A 13,157-nucleotide genomic window follows, 5' to 3' on the forward strand; every position below is an offset into this window, starting at 1 on the left:
AGTGTGAGTCTTGTGTCATGGAAGTTGCCTGGCTCAATGTGCCGCCAATAAATTTAGCAGCACTTGAGGCTGTAAAAGAAGCTTCATGAGCTGATCAGCTTTTCAGAGTCTTGGTTCGAACCAGTCTCTAAAAACTTGTCGGGTTTTTGTTTCATGACAAAACGGGTTTGTTTATTTCCTACGTGCTCTTTTAGCATCTCTAAATGATGGCTGATCTTGCTTGGGCATAGATCAGTATTTGTTGTTCTCAGCTCTAAGGGGGAGTCAGTTTATCTCCCAGGTTCTTTTGCTTTTTGCCTTTGTTGTCAGGCTGTGGAAAATTAAACTGTAATAACAGTAGAGTCTTTACACATTTTTAGGTTATATTCACACCAGCTGAGTTCGCGAGTGTTAAGAGCACAGGAAGCATCCCTAGAGACGGGAGCTTTGTTGGTGGTTTTGGCTTTGCTTGCGTTGTTTTGAGTTGCTTTGGGTTTGGGGTTTGTTTTCGTGTTTTTTGTTTAGTTGGTTTTTGTGTGTTCGTTGTGTGTTCTTTGGTTTTGGTGGTTGTTTTGTTTAAGATCGGTATTAAAAATCACATACATAGAATAATCCAGCCACAAATCCTGAATTCAACAAACCGCCCGTTGAGATGAGTCTTGACGCTCGCCTATTAAATCCCGTTTGGTTTGGTTTCCTTCATGGCAGCCGGCGCAGGGGTTTGCGGCGTCGGGCCCGCGATGAGCTCGGTGCCGTCACAGCAGCGTCGGCAAAGGATTCACACCGAATTAGTGTTTGTCTACCGGGAACGCAGCTGCGCTCCAAGGGCTCTTCCTCCCGTTCCCCGCAGCGGGTGTCACGGGCAGCCGTGTTCACACCGCGCGGTGCTTGCGGATCCCGCAGCCGTGACGGGCTCTGGAAGCCGCAGGGGCCGGTGGTCACGAGCGGCAGCGTCGGGTCACGGTGGGGATTGTTCAGGAAAGAGATCACACCGATCGCTTCTGCAGAGGCGCAGGACAGCAGGGCCTGGTGAATGTGCTGTGTGAATGCACCGCTGTCTGAATAGCACACAGGCGCTGACTGCAAACCCGTGTCCTGCTGTGCCGTTTCGGCAAGTTTTTAAAGTTAAACCTCCACAAAGTTAACTGAGAGCTAGAAATCTCGGGGAAAAAAAATGTTGTTTTCTTGGTTGTGTGCCATTTTTTTATCTTTCTCTTAAAAAGATGGATTTTTTCTTAGCAACTTAATAGAAGAGCTGTGTGTAAGACCGGTAATTACGAAGTACTAGGATGTTTCCAGAATGGCTTGGGGTGGCAAATGGCACAGAAGCACTCAAATTTGTTGTTTTAATTCAGCTACTGCAGACACTGTTATAATAAAACCTACATGAAGAGGCAGTTTCAGGGGTGTGTTTTTCCCGTTTTAAACGCTGTATATAGGCGCTGCTGTGTGACTCTGCCCGTGGGGCTGACGGTGGCACAGCCACTAGTCACCACGTGCCATCCAAGTGAGAGCTTCGACCTGTAACAGCTCGAGTGGCATTTTACACTGAAGTGAAACAACCCGTTATTTTTCACAGTGGTTCTCTGAAGAGCATCCGCTGCCCGCATCTTGCACACGCTGTTAATTGAAGCTCTGTCACAGCGTTCATGGAAAGAAGTGACCATTTGTAGTCAGGCAGATCAGGTGTTGCCTTCCATTACCCGGCTGTGCTGGAGTAACCCTGTGAGTCAGTGCTGTTGAAATAATGAGGCTGCTGTTGGCTTTGAGCCCGAGCTGCAGTCCAGCTCAGGCACAGGTGGGGTGTGAGCCCAGGTGAGGGCTCAGTTATCACAGTATCACAGCATATTTGGGATGGGAAGGGCCCTGGCAAGCTCATGCAGTGCAATCCCCCCATGGAGCAGGAACACCCAGATGAGGTTACACAGGAAGGTGTCCAGGCGGGTTGGAATGTCTGCACAGAAGGAGACTCCACAACCCCCTGGGCAGCCTGGGCCAGGCTCTGCCACCCTCACCAGGAACAAGTTTCTTCTCATATTTAAGTGGAACCTCCTGTGTTCCAGTTTGATCCCATTACCCCTTGTCCTATCGTTGTTTGCCACCGAGAACAGCCTGGCTCCATCCTCGTGGCACTCACCCTTTATATATTTATAAACATTAATAAGGTCCCCCCTTAGTCTCTTCTTCTCCATCCTAAAGAGCCCCAGCTCCCTCAGCCTTTCCTCACACGGGAGATGCTCCACTCCCTCCAGCATCTTGGTGGCTGCGCTGGACTCTCTCCAGCAGTTCCCTGTCCTGCTGGAACTGAGGGGCCACAACTGGACACAAGATTCCAGGTGTGGTCTCCCCAGGGCAGAGCAGAGGGGCAGGAGAACCTCTCTGACCTACTGACCACCCCCTTCTAACCCACCCCAGGTACCATTGGCTTCCTGGCCACAAGGGCCCAGTGCTGGCTCATGGTCACCCTGCTGTCCCCAGGACCCCCAGGTCCCTTTCCCCTACACTGCTCTCTAATATGTAATGTCCCAACCTATACTGGAACCTGGGGTTGTTCCTGCCCAGATGCAGGACTCTACACTTGCCCTTGTTAAATTTCATCAGGTTATTCATTATTTCATCAGGTCCTCCTGTCCTAGAGCAGGTACAGCTCCATCACTCAGAAAATATTTGCATTAGCCAGCCCGGAGGCTGCAGGGCTGACGTGTTTGTTCCGTGCAGACCCTGCCCCAGGAGGGAGGCTCTGTGGGCTCTGACCTGGGACATTCTTTGCTGCAGAATAAGCCAGTTTCTTGGTCTTTTCCCATTCCTAGGCTCACTAGGCAGAGGACGAAGCATCAGGTACTATTTTGCTTTTCCTAGCACTGAGTCCCTCATGCATCCTTTTCCTCCATTGCTTTTTTCTAGACAGGTCCTCAAATCTTTCTTTATTCATGTGTATGGCCAAAACTCTCCTAGCACTTGACCCAGAGAAGCTCAAGCCAGAAAGATGGAAAACTATTCCTGTATTTTATATTTATGTTGTCATGGTAACAGATTTTTATCTTGGATTCCTCTTTCCTTGGGTGTTTCTGGCAAGAGGGTCTCAGTCTGTGGCATCGTAACTGTGTTTTCCCAGTGCTGCTGCCCGCCCGGCTTTGGGGGCTCGTGTTGCTGCGTCCGACCTCCTCCACCCCCCACCGGCCTCTTGGGGATCCCCTCGGGAGGCTGGAAACGAGCTTGTAACTCCTGTTACACGCTAACATCCCCATTTGGTTGAAGAAAACGTCACCTCAGATGCTGTGAGAAGCTGCAGCGCGTCCTCTGGAGGCCCCTTCATCCTCACCCACCGAGCTCGTCTCCGTGTTCGAGTGTATGGAGTGCTGCATTATCTTTACGTGCCTTGTTCTTGAGCAGTCTGTTGGTTCTTATTTATCCTCGTGTAGTCTCAGTGTTCTGTATTGGCCCAGTCAATGTTTTCAGCCTCTCTTCTGTTTCCGAAGGCGTCCGGTTGGTGCGCTGTGCTCCTTTCTAAGGGCGGGCACCGACCTTCCTCGATCTGGTCGGTCTTCTCCATGGATTTCCAGACTTTACAGTTCTAGTTGACGATAGCTCACACTACATTGCCTATGGGGTGGTTTCAGTGATTTTTAGCTTTCTCCACCTGCTGTTTTCTTTTCCAGCTGCATTTGCATCCAGTTCTCTGAACAGTTACTTTTTCTGCTTTTGAAGTTTGTCACCTTTGCTTTTTTCTGCTTCTGTTGCAGTTTCCCTTTTAGTTCCAGGTTTGTGAGGTACAATGAAGTGACACTAGATAGATAATAATTTTAGGCAGGCTTTTTTTGGTTTGTTTTACTAACCCACTTTTTTGCTTTTGTGACTATTCTCGTTCAACAGTAGCATGAACACTGTCACGCTAGCAGGACAAACGGGTTTCTGAGGGCATTCCTTCTCTTGTCGGATCAGACCCCAGCTCTCTCCATCAGCCCTTCCTGGGAAGCCGTGCTCAAACTGAGAGCAGCAGGGTTGTGCTGGTCAGGTCCTGTGCCGTCTGTCTGTCTGTCTGTCTGTTCCCGGGGCTGGTGACAGCTCAGCCGTGACCCGCAGCCGTCACACTGCCTGTCACCAGCAGCTGGGGTAGCTAGCAGGTACTGGTGTTTGCCTAACCGCTGTTAACCCATAACCTGTGTTTTGAGCCCATTCTGCGGGGGCCCTGGGGGTCTCGTGCTGTCAGTGGGTTCCACTGCAGGGACCATCTCCAGACCTGTGCTGGGGACAGGTGAGAGAGCTGGGGTGTTCACTGGAGAAGAGAAGCTCCAGGACACCTTAGTGCACCTTTCAGTGCTTAAAAGGGGCCCATGAGAAAGGCGGGACAGACTTTAGAGCAGGGCCTGTTGTGACAGGACAAGGGGTGATGGTTTAAACTAAAGGAGGGAGATTCAGGCCGGACATGAGGAAGAAATTGTTGGCCCTGAGGGTGGTGAGAGCCTGTGCCAGGTACCCAGAGAGGTGGTGGATGAACCATCCCTGAGACACCCCAGGCCAGGCTGGACGGGGCTCTGAGCACCCTGAGCTGGTGAAGATGTCCCTGTCATGGCAGGGGGACTGGGGGGCTGGAATCACCATCTTGTCATTCTGTGATCTCTGTGTGCTCTGTGCTGGTGATCTCCCGTGATCCTGGGTGCTTTGCTGTGGAGTTTTCCCCCTCTCCCACCTCCCAGAGGTGCTTTCTGAAGCGCCCTGCAGCCCCAGACCAGGACCCAGCTGGCCCCGCTCTCCAGGGACCGTCTTCCTGGGCCAGACCCGGGTTTGCCGGGCGCCCCGAGCACGCCAGCCCCGGCAGCACCGCAGGAGGAGCAGGCGTCCGCCGCGGCGACGCTCAGCTTCCCATCATCTGCCGGATCTGCCCCGACATCCCTCACAACAGCAGAACCTCTGCTCTGCGCAGGAGCCCCCGCCTGGCGCTGCGGCCCGGCCTCCGCACCGAGTCGCACTCTCCTCCCTGTGTTCCTGTCTGTCAGCTCGGTGTTTTGTGCGGGTGTTGTCCTGGCGGGGTTCTGCGGCCGCGGTGCGCGCAGGGTGTGCCTGCCCGGCTGCCGGAGCCGTGCGTCAGGCGCTGATTATGCCAGTTGCTAAGCAGCCTTTTAATATTTACATCTGCGCCTGACACGTGTCCGGGTGTTGTGTCACCCTGCTGCAGTCTGGCTGTGGGGCTGCGAAAACGCAGCCGGGTCGCAGCTGGACATGGCGGGCGAGGGGGGGGAAAGGCAGAACAAACACTGCAAAAAATAGTCCGGAAAGTAGTCATAGAATCATAGAATCACAAAAGTTTGTATAGGAGGACCCTCCCCAGCCCCCCAGTCCCCTGCCATGACAGGGACATCTTCAGCAGCTCAGGGTGCTCAGAGCCCCGTCCAGCCTGGCCTGGGATGTCTCAGGGATGGTTCATCCACCACCTCTCTGGGTACTTGGCACAGGCTCTCACCACCCTCAGGACAACAGTTTTAAAACAAAATATATATATATAGACATATATATATATATATATAAAAGCCGCCCAGAGTCAGTCTGGTGTTGACAGTTCGCGTGCTGGGCGCCAAGCAAGGGGCTGGATCTTTGTCTCAGTGCAGCTCCGCATGGTCGCAAACCCTGAGCGCTGAAGGGCTGGGAGGACAAGGACACCCTTCCTCCCCATAGTGGCTCTTTTGGGGTGAAAGCGGCAAACTGGAGGCCTTGAGCACTGCAGAATTCAGGCACAAAGAGCTGTGGGGGGAGCGAGGCACGCCGAGGAGGAGTAATTCACTGCGTTGTGCGAAAAAAGCTTGGTAGGAGCTTTCGGGGGGGAGGAACGGAGAAGGGCTCAGGGAAACGTGCTTTTATTAAATGGACAGGGACAAGGGTGACCAATACAATCGTGTAGAAGAGGTACCTGCTTGCTGGTCATGTAGAAGGAATTCAGACTAATTTCATGGAGAAGAAAGAAAAGCAAAAATTATTAAAGTTCAAATTAAGAGAAGTGGGATGTTGCCGACAGATTACCTGATGGTGGTGGTGGAAATGTGTAAAAAGGTGGTTTAAAACCTTTTGTTCCCTGTCCTGGCGTGGGAGGCTCTGTACATTCCTGTGTACATCTCCGCCCATACAGATGTTCCCATCTATTCTATAGTCAATCTATACATATATGGAAGCAGAAATTACTTGTTTCCATTTCTGTAGCATGGAAATTGGAGGTTCTTTCTAATGTGTGTTTAGTCCAAGGTCTCACTAAGGTGTGCAAGGAAAACAAATCGTGTCCTTTGCACGATGTGTGGAAACACTCGTGCGCGTTACATACAGATCAATTATTCCTTTTTATCTCAATGTATCTGAGTTTGCTTATTTAGTATTTAATATTTTGTATGACGAAATAGTAAATCCAAAAGTAGAATTTTTGTTAAAAAAGAGAAGTCTGGACAAATCCTGCACAGTCAGTATTTGTGCTTCAGTATGAGAGCAGGATTTATTTTAATACTTGATATCAAACTTGTTTTCACTACATGAGAGAAGAAGAATAATGTTGTGAGAAGGTCTGTGGGCACTCACACTGTCAAAATCCTACCTGTGTGTGTTGTGGAAACACGGGCAAGACAGAGGAGCTGAAATAACACCGATTTTCAATAATGATTTACCCTTAATTTTTAGCTGGGTAGCTGATGGGTTCAGGTTGCGTGTGCTTGCTTAATAGATGTGCAACAAGCTGAAATGAATTATTTTGCTTTTTCCCTCCCAGAAGCAGTCTCCTTCTGCAGATGCATCAGAACCGCGGGTTGTGAAGCCGTCTGAAGCAAAGGTATGGACTCCGGAGGGGCTCACGCTTGCGGTCACGCACAAACGCGCGCAGCAGCGTAATTCCTTTCTCATGCTTCGGTGCTGAGTGACTTTACTTGGCGTATTTCCTGCCTGCAGCTTAGTTTCCTCTTTGAAAAATACCTAAAAAATGCTGTGCAAAGTAGTCAGAGGATTTTATGGAAGCAATAAGAAAAAAATTAACTAACATCTAAAATTTTAGCTTAGTCACGGTTTGGCATGTGTATAGCTCCCCCCTGTGTAATTACAGCGTTATTTACCTGGTGATAATTTTGCACGTATTCAGAGAATTCGGGACAAGTTTCAGCTTTTAGTGTGTGTATAACTGCATTATCTCATTAGTCAGTACCTCGGTCTGTCTGACAGCTCCCTTCCCTTAGTGCTTTACGCTTGTTCTGTCTTGTCTTATGACGGGAACTTCAGTGTCCAAGCCGTGTCATCAGTCACGTACTTGGGTGGCCACGGAGACTCATCATCCTCCCTTGTGCCTCTGTTGCCTAACAGAACCTACGTACATTATTTACACAGACGGTTTACCACTCTCTCCTTTCGCTTTCCATGATCATATCCGTGAAGCCAACGGCAGCGTTGAGCCAGACGAGCAGGGCCTGGCGCGGCGGCCGGGCCGGGCCGGCCGCACCTGGGGCGCGTAGGAAGCCGGAGGCAGGCGGTGGAGCGGCCGCTCCGTCCGCGGCCGGCGCACGCGGCTCCGCAGGCCGGGCAGGCCCTGCTCGCAGGCTGAGAACGCCTGCCTGGTTTCCTGTTACCCCGTGGCATCACAGTACATCGTGATGGAGACCAAACATCAGAACGGGCTACCCAGAGGCGTGTAGCCTGCACTTGCAGGAATACACAGAATCATAGAATCGTTCAGTTGGAAGAGACCCTCAGGATCATGGAGTCCAACCATAACCCATGCCAGCACTGCCCCGTGTCCTGAGAACCTCATGTCCGTCTGTCCAGCCCTCCAGGGCTGGTGACTCCAGCACTGCCCTGGGCAGCCTGTTCAATGCCCCACAGCCCTTTGGGGAAGAAATTGTTCCCAGATCCAACCTCAACCTCCCCTGGCGCAACTTGAGGCCGTTTCCTCTGCTCCTGGCGCTTGTTCCTGGGGAGCAGAGCCCGACCCCCCTGGCTCCAAGCTCCTTTCAGGCAGTTCAGAGATCAGAAAAGGGTTTTAAAAGGTTAAGTGGAAAGTAATGGTTGAGTTCAAATCCAGAGAAGGTGAACCTAGAGTCCACTCAGAGATGTGCATTAAGATGACAACAGGGAACAGGCAGCATTAGGATGTTATTATTATTAGATTGGGGTTGGATGTGGGAACAATTTCTTCCCCAAAGGGCTGTGCGGCATTGGAACAGGCTGCCCAGGGCAGTGCTGGAGTCACCAGCCCTGGAGGGCTGGACAGACGGACATGAGGTTCTCAGGACACGGGGCAGGGACAGGGGTCAGTTAACCATTGGACTCGATGATCTTGAGGGGCTTTTCCAACCCAAATGATTCTGTGGTTCTATGACTTGGACTGGTAGCAGTGAGCTGGATGACAGACCATTTCTATTTGTGCACACCGACCAAGTCTCCAGTTTCATCCTCCCGTTGTGCTGTGAACAGATCACTTCTGTCACGTGTGTTACTGGTGCCGTTCTCCACGCGGTTGGACCCAGACAGCTGTCTGGAAATAGTTGTGGTCTTTCCCTGCTTGAAATTTGAAACAACTGTAGAAGAATGTGGTAAATTTCTACTCTAACCTGTAAAACTGGTTTTTGCGAGGTGAGACAGAAGCAGAGCAGCAGAGGCACACCAGCACTGTGAGACTGGTGGGCACGCGTCTCTTTGAAACAGTGTCCAGCATTTACGTGTGTCAGATAATTAGTGTTTCCTTTTAATGTGCGTTGCATTATTAATTCCTTCCTCCCGTTGGATTAAGCACATCATCCACATTTCGACATTAGACCCCCTTGAAATGAAGGTTGCTGAGTCACTTTTGTTCCTAGTCCTGAATTTCTTGCAAATTAACAACTGTTTCCTAATTGCCTGCTGTGACCAAGTCTCGTTAGTCTTTCTTGGAGTCCCCGTGGTGCACAGCTGCTCCTAACCCTGCTCTGGGCCCCGCTTACGCTGTCAGTTCCTGCAGCTAACCCCACTGTTGCGCCCCTCTGCGAAAGCCGTGAGTTACTGCGGCAGCAGTGGAACTTGTGCGCCCAGCTCTTCTTTTCCAGGCGGGGTTTGGGTTTCCGCGGTCAGGTTAAACCGCGCCGTGGGGGGCCGCGTGGGAGGAGCGGCCGCGCGGGGGGTGGAGCATCGGCGCGGGTGGGAGGAGCGGCAGCGCGGGTGGGAGGGGCCGCGGCGCGGGTGGGAGGAGCGGCGGCGCGGGGGGAAGGAGCCTCAGCGCGGGTGGGAGGAGCGGCAGCGCGGGTGGGAGGAGCGGCGGCGCGGGGGGAAGGAGCCGCAGCGCGGGTGGGAGGGGCGGCGGCGCGGGTGGGAGGGGCCGCAGCGCAGGTGGGAGGAGCGGCGGCGCGGGGGGAGGAGCGGCGGCGCGGGTGGGAGGGGCCGCAGCGCGGGTGGGAGCAGCGGCGGCGCGGGTGGGAGGGGCCGCAGCGCAGGTGGGAGGAGCGGCGGCGCGGGTGGGAGGAGCATCGGCGCGGGTGGGAGGAGCGGCGGCGCGGGGGGTGGAGCATCGGCGCGGGTGGGCGGAGCGGCGGCGCGGGTGGGAGGAGCATCGGCGCGGGTGGGAGCAGCGGCGGCGCGGGTGGGACGTCTCTTCCTGTGCAGGAGCCGGTGTAGGCTGTAGAACGGTGCTGTGGCTTCAGGCCGTGGCTGTCAGCACCGACTGTTCAAACAATGACTGAACAGTTACCTTCGAGCAACCGGAGTCTAAAGTTTTGTGCTGAAGCTGCTGGTTTGACTTACCTGGTAATAAGGATGGGAGCCGGGAGACCTGCGTGGTTAAACAGGGAACTGCTGGGTGTGCTCAAGTGGAAGAAGAGTTCGTAGACCATGGAAGGAGGAACTGGCTGCTTGGGGAGAATGTCAGGCTGTTGTCAGAGGGTGTAGGGAGGCAACTGGGAAAGCTAAGGCCTCCGTAGAATTAAACCTGGTGAGAGGGGTCAAGGACAACAGGAAGAGCTTTTTCAAAGACATGGCAGATAAAACTAACACCAGAGGCAATGTAGGCCCACTGATGAACGGGGTGGGTGCCCTGGTGACAGAAGATACAGAGGAGGCAGAGTTACTGAATGTCTTCTTTGTCTCTGTCTGCTCTGCCGGGGGCTGTCCTGAGGATCCCGCACCGCTGAGGCCCAGAGGAAGGCAGGACAGTGGAGGAGTTTGCTTTAGTCGATGAGGACTGGGTTAGGGAGCAATTAAATAGTCTGGACATCCATAAATCCATGGGTCCAGATGGGATGCACCCGCGGGTGCTGAGGGAGCCGGCTGAAGTCACTGCTGGACCGCTCTCCATCATCTTTGCCAAGTCTTGGGAAACGGGGGAGGTGCCCGAGGATTGGAGGAAAGCAAATGTCACTGCAGTCTTCAAAAAGGGCAAGAAGGAGGACCCGGGGAACTCTAGACTGGTCAGCCTCACCTCCATCCCTGGGAAACTGATGGAACGACTTCTCCTTGGTGCCATCTCAAGGCATATCAGGGATAAGAGGGTCATTAGGGGCAGTCAGCATGGCTTCACCAACCTCATTGACTTTTATGAGGACATAACAGGATGGATGGATGATGGCAGAGCGGTGGATGTGGTCATCCTTGACTTGAGTAAGGCACTTGACACAGTCTCCACAGCAACCTCACACTGAACTGAGGGAGTGCGGTCTGGATGAGCGGGGAGTGAGGTGACTGCGAACTGGCTGAAGGGAAGAAGCCAGAGAGTCGTGGTCAATGGTGCACAGTCCAGTTGAGGCCTGTACCCAGTGCAGTGCCTCAGGGGGCAGTGCTGGGGCCGGTGTTATTCAATATATTCATTAACGATTTAGACGAGGGAATAGAGTGACTGTCACAAGTTTGCTGATGACACCAAGCTGGGAGCAGTGGTGACACTGGAAGCTGTGCTGCCATCAGAGACCTGGACAGGCTGGAGAGCTGGGCGGGAAAAAATGTAATGAAATAGAACAAGGGCGAGTGTAGAGTCTTGAATGTGGGCAGGAACAACCCCAGGTTCCAGTGTAAGTTGGGGAATGACCTGTTAGAAAGCAGTGTAGGGGAAAGGGACCTGGGGGTCCTGGGGACAGCAGGGTGACCATGAGCCAGCACTGGGCCCTTGTGGCCAGGAAGCCAATGGGACCTGGGGTGGGTTAGAAGGGGGTGGTCAGTAGGTCAGAGAGGTTCTCCTGCCCCTCTGCTCTGCCCTGGGGAGACCACACCTGGAATATTGTGTCCAGCTGTGGCCCCTCAGTTCCAGCAGGACAGGGAACTGCTGGAGAGAGTCCAGCGCAGCCACCAAGATGCTGAAGGGAGTGGAGCATCTCCCGTGTGAGGAAAGGCTGAGGGAGCTGGGGCTCTGGAGCTGGACAAGAGGAGACTGAGGGGGGACTCATTCCTGGGGATCAAGATGGAAAGGGGGAGTGTCAGGAGGATGGAGCCAGGCTCTTCTGGTGACAACCAGTGACAGGACAAGGGGCAATGGGTGCAAACTGGAACACAGGAGGTTCCACTTAAATATGAGAAGAAAGTTCTTCCTGGTGAGGGTGGCAGAGCCTGGCCCAGGCTGCCCAGGGGGTTGTGGAGTCTCCTTCTGTGCAGACATTCCAACCCGCCTGGACACCTTCCTGTGTAACCTCATCTGGGTGTTCCTGCTCCATGGGGGGATTGCACTGCATGAGCTTGCCAGGGCCCTTCCAGTCCCTCACATCCTGGGATTCTGTGAATTTTTTATTGTTGGATTTGAACTCAATTATTGCTAAAAGTGTATCTAAATAGATGTGTGTGTAAGCATGTGTGTGTTCCTGTTCATATATTTTAACGTGGCATTAGCATCTTCATGTGCATATGTCTTGAATCAAGGCGTTACCCACATGAGTCCATATATTCTTCAACATCGTCAAGATAAATGTATATGAGCAAATCTGCTCATTTTAAAAGGTATACAAGAATAACAAATAAAGCATACCCTACACAAAAAAAAAAAATCAAATATTTAGTACAATATTATTTACAATTGAACACAAAACCAGCCTGCAGTTGCTAATAACTGGTTTGGCAGGCTGAGAATTTGAATTCATGTTCTGTAAGGCTCTTGTCAGGTGTTGACAGAAACTCAGGTAAATACGTTGTCATGCAAAACACATGTGTTTAGGTTTTTTTTCTGAAAAGCCTGAGTTTGTGCGTGAAGCCCTGAGCAGGCAGCGGTGCCACAGCAGGAGACGTCACACTCTGCTTCTTGGACCTCATGCTTGCCCTTCTGTTCTCTGCAGCCTTGCTGCCCGTGCTGCTTTGACTGAAAATGGGTTAGTTTTCTTCATGCAGTCAGAAACTTTTCTTTTTTGAGCTGGCACCGTGGTTGTGTGGATTTAGTCTGAGAACAAGACGGTAACACCCCAGGACGGGGGTTGGTGTTAACGTTGTTCTTCAGGTAACTGGACCCAGGGGAACACGGGACCTCGCTGTTGCCTTGGGTGGCCTGGGAGCCGAGGACGTTGTGAGCCCACAGGTGTGGGGTGGCCGCGAGGGGACGGTGGTGGGACGGACCTCGGTGACACCCAGGGTGGTCAGTGGGAGTGTTCCATCCCGTTGGCGTTAGCCTTCGGGTCTAAGGAGCGTTCCGGAGAGGGTTTTCCGGCCAGGGAGACCCGTCCCGGTTCTGCTCCGTTTTGGGGCAGTTCCATTCGGCCGCTCCTCTAGTCTGGCCTTTACTGTTCTGCCGTTTCCTGGTAGCCTCTGGGAATTTCTGCCTTTTTGGTCGTTTTTCCCCTCTTACCCTGGGATGGGCTGTTGGGACCCGGCTGTCTTTCCCCATGTGGACGTAGTTCATGGGTAACTGCTTCGAGTATCTCTCGTTTTATTTTCCATCTCATGTACCTGTCTAGTAGTAGTGGTATATTAGTATTATTTCGTTACTTTATTAAACCGTGTTTATCTCCATCCCCGAGTTTCTCACTCTCCCGTTTGGGTGTCGCGGGGAGCGAGCGGCTCTGTGCTCGTCATTGCTGGTCGGGGTTAAACCGCAGCGGTGCCCAGGGACATCACACGTGGGACTGACACTTCGCTTTGGGTGTTCCATACACACCACTCTTCTGAGCTTAAAAATGGAGAGAATTTAGGATTGCCTTTCCTATACAGGATTGGTTCGTGTACAGGTGCACAAATGGATGTGCGTGTCTTTGCGTTAATCATATAGTGGTCGTGTAACAAGG

General features: G+C 52.6%; 1 protein-coding gene across 19 annotated transcripts in view; it reads left to right on the plus strand.

Moving 5' to 3' along the window:
- CAST (calpastatin) overlaps positions 1-13,157 on the plus strand; it is a 61,193-nt gene that overhangs the window by 22,614 nt on the left and 25,422 nt on the right. For all 19 annotated transcript variants that reach the window (XM_065046573.1, XM_065046576.1, XM_065046579.1 and 16 more), the window contains one exon: positions 6,725-6,784. In XM_065046573.1, the coding sequence (XP_064902645.1) occupies positions 6,725-6,784 (60 nt within the window). The remainder of the gene's footprint in view (positions 1-6,724; positions 6,785-13,157) is intronic.

The sequence above is a fragment of the Columba livia genome, chromosome Z (assembly GCF_036013475.1).
Source record: "Columba livia isolate bColLiv1 breed racing homer chromosome Z, bColLiv1.pat.W.v2, whole genome shotgun sequence".
Classification (NCBI taxonomy): domain Eukaryota; kingdom Metazoa; phylum Chordata; class Aves; order Columbiformes; family Columbidae; genus Columba; species Columba livia.